The sequence below is a fragment of the Pongo abelii genome, chromosome 3, assembly GCF_028885655.2.
Source record: "Pongo abelii isolate AG06213 chromosome 3, NHGRI_mPonAbe1-v2.0_pri, whole genome shotgun sequence".
Classification (NCBI taxonomy): Eukaryota; Metazoa; Chordata; class Mammalia; order Primates; family Hominidae; genus Pongo; species Pongo abelii.
Window position 1 is genome coordinate 67,081,472 of NC_071988.2, and position 8,055 is coordinate 67,089,526.

General features: G+C 39.9%; 1 protein-coding gene across 1 annotated transcript; it reads left to right on the top strand.

The window, feature by feature from the left end:
* The first annotated feature begins 1,259 nt into the window (after positions 1-1,259).
* On the top strand, positions 1,260-1,517 carry LOC112133129 (large ribosomal subunit protein eL43-like). The gene has a single exon (XM_054553608.1). It carries the CDS (start codon positions 1,260-1,262, stop codon positions 1,515-1,517), a length of 258 nt encoding a protein of 85 aa, XP_054409583.1.
* Positions 1,518-8,055: the final 6,538 nt, after the last annotated feature.

Sequence of the window (8,055 nt, forward strand, 5' to 3'; positions counted from 1 at the left end):
TGTTATTTTAAAAGAAAGCTCTCATTTTTCTTTAAATACTGTTGACTCTGGATTTTCATGACCCAAAATATTTTAATTAACTATAATTATTTTATTTTATATACTTAAATTATCAGAACTTGGCCAATAGGATTCTCCTTTAAGCTGGTTTCGATATCCTTCTCCAGGATTTCTAAAGCATCATTTCTTTGTGGCAAGAAATGTTCCAAACCAGTCTAGAATATTACCCCAAGAATGGAATCAGCTTCTCTCCAAGGACTGGTGCTTTATATTAATGAAGAATAAATAGTTCAGACCTTTCTGCTATCATGTAAAATTTACATTACTGAAAAGCCTCACATTCTGCAAAATCAACACTAAAAGCCACGGGGCTTATGGGGTACATGAAGTGGGGAAAACCACTCAACATGTAGTCAACTTTGTAACCAGAACACTAAGAAAAACAATCCTTGGTAGCTTGGATGCTCCAGACAGGCAGCTGGGCATGGCTAGAGGTTACAACTGTAGATACTAAAAATTCACCTAAACCAGTGAGAGGAAACACTGGCCACAGGTTTGTGAGAGCAGAGCTGGGGGTGCTGGAAAAATGCACACCAAAGGAACTCGAAGCCAGAAGCTCCCAGGGCACAGGCACCAAGCAAGAGTGGCACAAGGCTGGGACACCTCTGGGGGCCTCCCCAGAGAGCCTGGTGCTGGCAGTCATTTTTCATTTTCTTAAAATGCAGCTAAAAGAATCCTGGTCCCAGAACAGCAGCTGAGATGTGGTGTTTTATCTTTCCTACTGAAAGTTGTGATTCTGTTCCTGCTCTTCTAGTTTCCCTTGCCTGGGAGAAACCTGATCTGATCAAACATGACTTCTCGGTTACATAGACATCAGTCTCTCTTCACATATGAACTAATCAGATTCTAGAAACACACTTTGTGAAATCATGAATTACTTCTGTCTTTGATCATACAAGGTACATTGAGAGGTGGAGATTATTCTTTCACCTCCAACCTTAGCTGACTTATGACTGCTTTTTTCCCTTTTATTATTAATTTTAATTAACATAATAATTATACATACTTAAGGGGTACAGGGTGATATTTCAATACATGTGTACAACGTGCAATGATCAAATCAGGGTAATTAACATATCTGTCATCTCAAACATTTTTCGTTGTTGTTTTGGGAATATTCAAAATCCGCTCTTCTAGCTATTTGAAAATATACAATAAATTGTTGTTGCTGTCTGGGCTCAGACCCAGTTGGTGGTGAAATGATTAAAGCCAACAAGAAAGTCAGAATTGTCAATAAATATGGGACCCACTATGGTGCCTCCCTCCAGAAAATGGTGAAGAAAATTATAATTCACCAGCATGCCAAGGACACTTGCTCCTTCTGTGGCAAAATCCAGATAAAGAGACAAGCTGTGGGGACCTGGCACTGTGGCTCCTGGATGGAAATTGTAGCTGGTGGTGCCTGGACCTATAACACCACTTCCCCGATCACAGTAAAGTTGCCATCAGAAGACTGAAGGAATTGGAAGACCAGTAGAAGCTCCACCATTTGAGACATCACTAGTCTATGATAAATGGGTTAATTTATGTAATAAAATAAATAAATAAATAAAATTGTTAATTATAGTCCCCCTGTAGTGCTATAAAACATTAGAGATTCTTCCTCCATTAACCAACTTTAGCTATTCCCTCACTATCCTCTGCCCTTCCCAGCTTCTAGGAACCACCATTCTACTCTCTATTTCAATGAATTGAATATTTTAGCTTCCACATATGAGTGAGAACATGTGGTATTTATCTTTTTTTGTGTACCTGAATTATTTCACTTAACACAATGTCCTCAAAGCTCATCCATGTCGCCATGAATGATATTTTTGTTCTTTTTTCTGGCTAAATAGCATTCCACTGTGTATATGTACCACAATTTCTTTTCAATTCTTTTTTTTTACAGTGCAGTGGCATGATCATAGCTCACTACAGCCTCAAACTCCTAGGCTCAAGCCATCCTCCAGCCTTAGCCTCCCAAGTAGCTGGGACTACAAGTACATCATGCCACCAGGCCTGGCTAATTTTTTAAATTTTTTTGGAAGAGATGGGGTCTCACTTTTTTGCCTAGGCTGATCTTGGATTCCTGGCCTCAGTCTCCCAAAGTGCTGGGATTATAGCATAAGCCACCACACACAGTCCCCATAATTTCTTTATCCATCTGTTGATGGACATGTAGGTTGATTCCATATCTTGGCTATTGTGAACGGTGATTTAATAAACATGGGAGTACAGCTATGTGTTCAACATACTGATTTCCTTTCCTTTGGATATATACCCAGTAGTGGGATTGCTGGATCATATTGTAGTTCTATTTATTCTTTTATTTGTTATTTTTTTAAAGAATGGATTCTCACTATGTTGCCATATGACTCAAGGGTGGAATGCAGTGGCTATATACAGATGTGATCATTGCATACTGCCAACTTGAAGGTCTCAAACTATTTTCCCACCTCGGCCTCAGAGTAACTGAGACTATGGGCACACACCACTGCACTCAGCTTAATTTTAGTTTTGTGAGGAACCTCTACAACTGCTGTCCATAATGGCTGTACTAATTTATATTCCCATCAACAGTGCATAAGAGTTTCCCTTTCTCCACATCCTTGCTATTATTTGTTATTTTTGTCTTTTTGATAACAGCCATTATTACTGGGCTGAGATGATATCTCATTGTGGCTTTGATTTGCATTTCCCTGATGATTAGTGATGTTGAGTACTTTTTATATATCTGTTAGCCACTTGTATATCTTCTTTCTGAAGATGTCTATTCAGCTCATTTGCCCACTTTTAATCATGTTATTTGTTTTTTTGCTCTTGAGCTGTTTGAGTTCCTTGTGCATTCTAAATATTAATCCCTTGTTGGTGAATAGTTTGCAGGGATTTTCTCCCATCTGCAAGTTGTTTATTCACTCTGTTGATTGTTTCCTTTGCTTTGCAGAAGGTTTTTCATTTGTTATAATCTCATTTGTCTATTTTTGCTTTTGTTGCCTGTGTTTTTGAGATATTCTCCATGAAATCTTTGCCTAGACCAATGTCCTGAAACATTTCTCCTATGTTTTCTCCTAGTTATTTAATTCTTCTAGTCATTCTTCTAGTCATTTAAGTCTTCTAATCATTCAATTATTAATCCATTTTGGGTTAATTTTCATATATGGTGAGAGATAGGGGGCTAGCTTCATTTTTCTGCGTATAAATATCCAGTTTTCCCAGCATCATTTATTGAAGAGATTTTCCTTTCCCCAGTGAATGTTCTTGGCCCTTCTGTCTACAATCAGTTGGTTGTACATATGTAGGTTTATTTCTTGGTTTTCTGTTCTGTTCTACTGGCTTATGTGACTGCTTTTATGACAGTATTATGATGTTTTGATTACTATAGCTTTATAGTATATTTTGAAGTCAGCTAGCGTGATACTTCCAGCTTTATTCTTTTTGTCCAGGATTTCTTTGGCTATTCAAGGTCTTTTTGTGGTTTCATATTAATTTTAAAATTTTTTTTTCTATTTCTGTGAGGAATGACCTGTGACTGCTTTAACCAATAGAGTTCAGAGAAAGTGACACTTCAGGACTTCTGAGATTGTCATAAGAAACTTTGCAGCTTCCACCTAGGTGTCTTGAAATGCTCATTCTGGATGAAGCCAGTCACCATGTAAGAAGTCTAATTGCCCTAAGACCACCATATACAAGGAAGACCAATCTAGCCACGTGGAGAAGCCACATGAAGAGAGAGACTACTAACTTGCTCCAATTGTCCCATACATTCCAGCCTGTATGCCAGACATTTTATTTAAAAAAATGACTTCATTAGCCAGGCATGGTGGCATGCATCTCTAGTCCTAGCTACTCAGGAGGCTGAGGTGGGAGGATTACTTGAGTCCAGGAGTACAAGGTTATAGTGAGGGGCAATCCCACCACTGCACCCCAGCCTGGATAACAGACAGAGCCCCTGTTCATGGTCTCAAGATATCCCATATTCATGGACTAGAAGAATTAATGTTGTTAAAATGTCCATACTACTCAAAGCAATTTACAGTCAATGCAATCCCTATCAAAATTCCAAGGATATTTTTCACAGAAACAGAAAAACAGTCCTAAAATATGATGGGCTCACAAATAACTCTGAATAGCCAAAGCAATCTTGAGAAAAATAATAATAATAACAATAATAAAAACATGGTACCTACATAAAAACAGAAATATGGGCCAATGGAACAGAATAGAGCCCAGAAATAAACCCACACATTTATGGTTAGTTGATTTTCAACAAAGGTGCCAAGAAAACGCGATGGGCAAATGACAGTCTCTTCAATAAATGGTGTTGGGACAATCAGATAGCCACTTGCAGAAGAATGAATTAGACCCTTATCTCCTACCATATACAAAAATCAACTCAAAACATATTAAAGACTTAGATATAAGACCTAAAACTATAAAACTACTATAAGAAAACTTAGAGGAAAAATGTCATGACATTGGTCTTGGCAGTGATTTTTTTTTAGTATGACCCCCAAAGCATAGTCAACTAAAGCAAAAAGAGACAAATTAGATTATATCAAACTAAAAAGCTTCTGCACAGCAAGGGAAACAATCAACAGAGTGAATAAACAACCTGCAGAAGAGACAATATGGATTCATATCCAAAATATGTAAGGAGCTCAAACAACTCAATAGCAAGAAAACAAATAACCCAATTTTTTAAATGGGCAAAAAATGTGAATAGACGTTTCCCAAAAGAGGACATACAAATGGCTAATAGGTATATGAAAAAATGCTTGGCATCACTCATCAGCAGAGAAATCTAAATTAAAAGACATCACCTCTCACAAGTTAAAATGGCTGTTATAAAAAAAGGTGAAAGATAAGAAGTGTTGGAGCAGATGTGAAGAAAAGGGAACCCTTACACACTGTTGGTGGGAATGTAAATTAGTAGAGCCATTAAGGAAAATAATATGGAGGTTTTTCAAAATATCAAAAATAGAGTTACCATATGATCCAGCAATCACACTACTAGGTATACATCCAAAGGAAATGAAATCAATATGTTGAAGAAATATCTGTACTCCCATGTTCACTGTGGGATTGTTCACAATAGTCAAGATATGGAATCTACCTGAATGTTCATCAATGAATGAGTGGATAAAGAAAATACAGCATAGAATACTATTCATGCTTTAAAAAGAAGAAAATCCTGTCATTTGGGACAACATGGATGAACCTGGAGGACATGATGTTAAACAAGCCAGGCACAGAAGGGGAAATATCACATGATCTCACTTGCATGTGGAATCGAAAAAAGTTGAAGACTTAGATATAAGACCCAAAACTCAGAAAAGTTGAATTTATAATAGAGAGTAGAATGGTGGTTAGCATGGATTGGGGAATGGGGTGGTTGTAGGGTGAGGGAGACATTGGTCAAAGGATACAAATTTCAGTTAGATTAGAGAACCAAATTCAAGAGATATATTGCACAACATGGTGACTATAGTTAATAACAATGTATTGTAGTTATGAAAATTGCTGAGAGAATAGATTTTACATGTTCTCACCACAAAAAAATGATAAGTATGTGAGGTAATGCATATGTTAATTAACTTCATTTAGCCATTCCACAATGTATATATTTCAAAATATAATGCTGTTTGTGATAAATATGTACAATGTTTATTCTCAATTAAAAATAAATAGGAGAAGAACGAAAATGGTGAATGAATCCTGTGCCTTCAACTGGGATATCCAGGTTCTCTCACTGGGACTGACTAGGTGGTTGGTGGGACCCATGGAGAGTGAGGAAAAGGAGGTGGAGTGGAGTGACAGCCCACCCAGAAGCTGCACAGGGCAAGGGAAGCTCCCACTCCCAGCCAAGAGGGGCGGTGAGTGATTGTGCTACCTTACCTGGGAAACCACACTTTATCCACGGATCTGTGCAACCTGTGGATCAAGAGATCCCCTCGTGAGCCCACGCCACCAGGACCTTGGGTCCCAAGTGCATAGCTATGCAGCCTCTAGGCAGCAGGCTGGAGACTGCCTAAGATGACTGAGTTCCTGGAGCAGAAGGGCTGCCGCCATCACTGCAGCTCCAGTCAGCAATTTCCCCTGCAGGTACCAGGGAGACTGGGTGGTTTGGACCGGGAGGAATTCCCCACAGCACAGCAGCTATGGCAGATCTTGGCCAGATTGCTTCTTTAGGTGGGAACCAGATCCATCTCTCCTCACCAGACTGGGCCTCCCTGTGGGAATTTCAGCAACTCCAGCCAGGGGTTTAGGGACAGAACTCTGATTTCCCTGGGATGGAGCCCTTTGCGGGGAGGGGTGGCCATGTTCTCCATGGTTCAGTGGACTTAGTCTTTCCTGCCTGGTTGCTCTGAAGAGTCCAGACAGTCTGGACGAGGGGGATGTGCCCCCAACACAGTGCACCCACTCTGCCAAGGGACAGCCAGAGTGCTTCATTAAGAGGGTCCCTGATACTGTGCCTCCTGACTGAGTGAGACCCCACAACAGAGGTTGTCAGAAACCTTGTAAAAGAGCATTCCCGCTGGCATCAGGTCAGTGTCCCTCTGGGATGGAGATCCCAGAAAAAGGAGAAGGCAGCCATCTTTGCTGTTCTGTAGCCTCCACTGGGGACACCTCCATGTGTGGAAGGGCCCAGGCAAATAGGGTCTGGAATGAACCTCCAGCAAACCACAGTAGCCCTATGAAAGAGGGGCCTGACTGTTAAAAGAAAAACAAGCAAACAACAGAAAGTAATAACATCAACAACATCAACAAAAAAGACCCCACACAAACCCCATCCAAAGCTCAGCAGCCTCAAAGATTGGAGGTAGACAAGCTCACAAAGATGAGAAAGAATCAATACAAAACCTCTGAAAACTCAAAAGCCCAGAGTGCCTTTTCTCCTCCAAATGATCACAACACCGGCTGCAGAAGATCAAACTACTCCGAGCTACAGGAGGAAATTCAAACCAAAGGCAAAGAAGTAGAAAACTTTGAAAAAAATTTAGACAAATGCATAACTAGAATAACCAATACAGAGAAGTGCTTAAAGGAGCTGACAGAGCTGAAAGCCAAGGCTCGAGAACTACGTGAAGAATGCAGAAGCCTCAGGAGCTGATGGGATCAACTGGAAGAAAGAGTATCAGGGATTGAAGATCAAATGAATGAAATGAAGTGAGAAGGGAAGTTTAGAGAAAAAAAGAATAAAAAGATATGAACAAAGCCTCCAAGAAATATGGGACTATGTGAAAAGACCAAATCTATGTCTGATTGGTATACCTGAAAGTGACGGGGAAAATGGAACCAAGTTGGAAAACACTCTGCAGGATATTATCCAGGAGAAATTCCCCAATCTAGCAAGGCAGGCCAACATTCAGATTCAGGAAATACAGAGAACACCACAAGGATACTCCTCGAGAAGAGCAACTCCAAGACACATAATTGTCAGATTCACCAAAGTTGAAATGAAGGAAAAAATGTTAAGGGCAGCCAGAGAGAAATGTCGGGTTACCCACAAAGGGAAGCCCATCAGACTAACAGCGGATCTCTCGGCAGAAACCCTACAAGCCAGAAGAGAGTGGGGGCCAATATTCAACATTCTTAAAGAAAAGAATTTCCCACCCATAATTTCATGTCCAGTGAAACTAAGCTTCATAAGTGAAGGAGAAATAAAATCCTTTACAGACAAGCAAATGCTGAGAGATTTTTGTCACCACCAGGCCTGCCCTAAAAGAGCTCCTGAAGGAAGCACTAAACATGGAAAGGCACAACTGGTACCAGCCACTGCAAAATCATGCCAAAATGTAAAGACCATTGAGACTAGGAAGAAATTGCATCAACTAACGAGCAAAATAACCAGCTAACATCATAATGACAGGATCAAATTCACACATAACAATATTAACTTTAAATGTAAATGGACTAAATGCTCCAATTAAAAGACACAGACTGGCAAATTGGATAAAGTCTCAAGACCCATCAGTGTGCTGCATTCAGGAAACCCATCTCACGTGCAGAGAC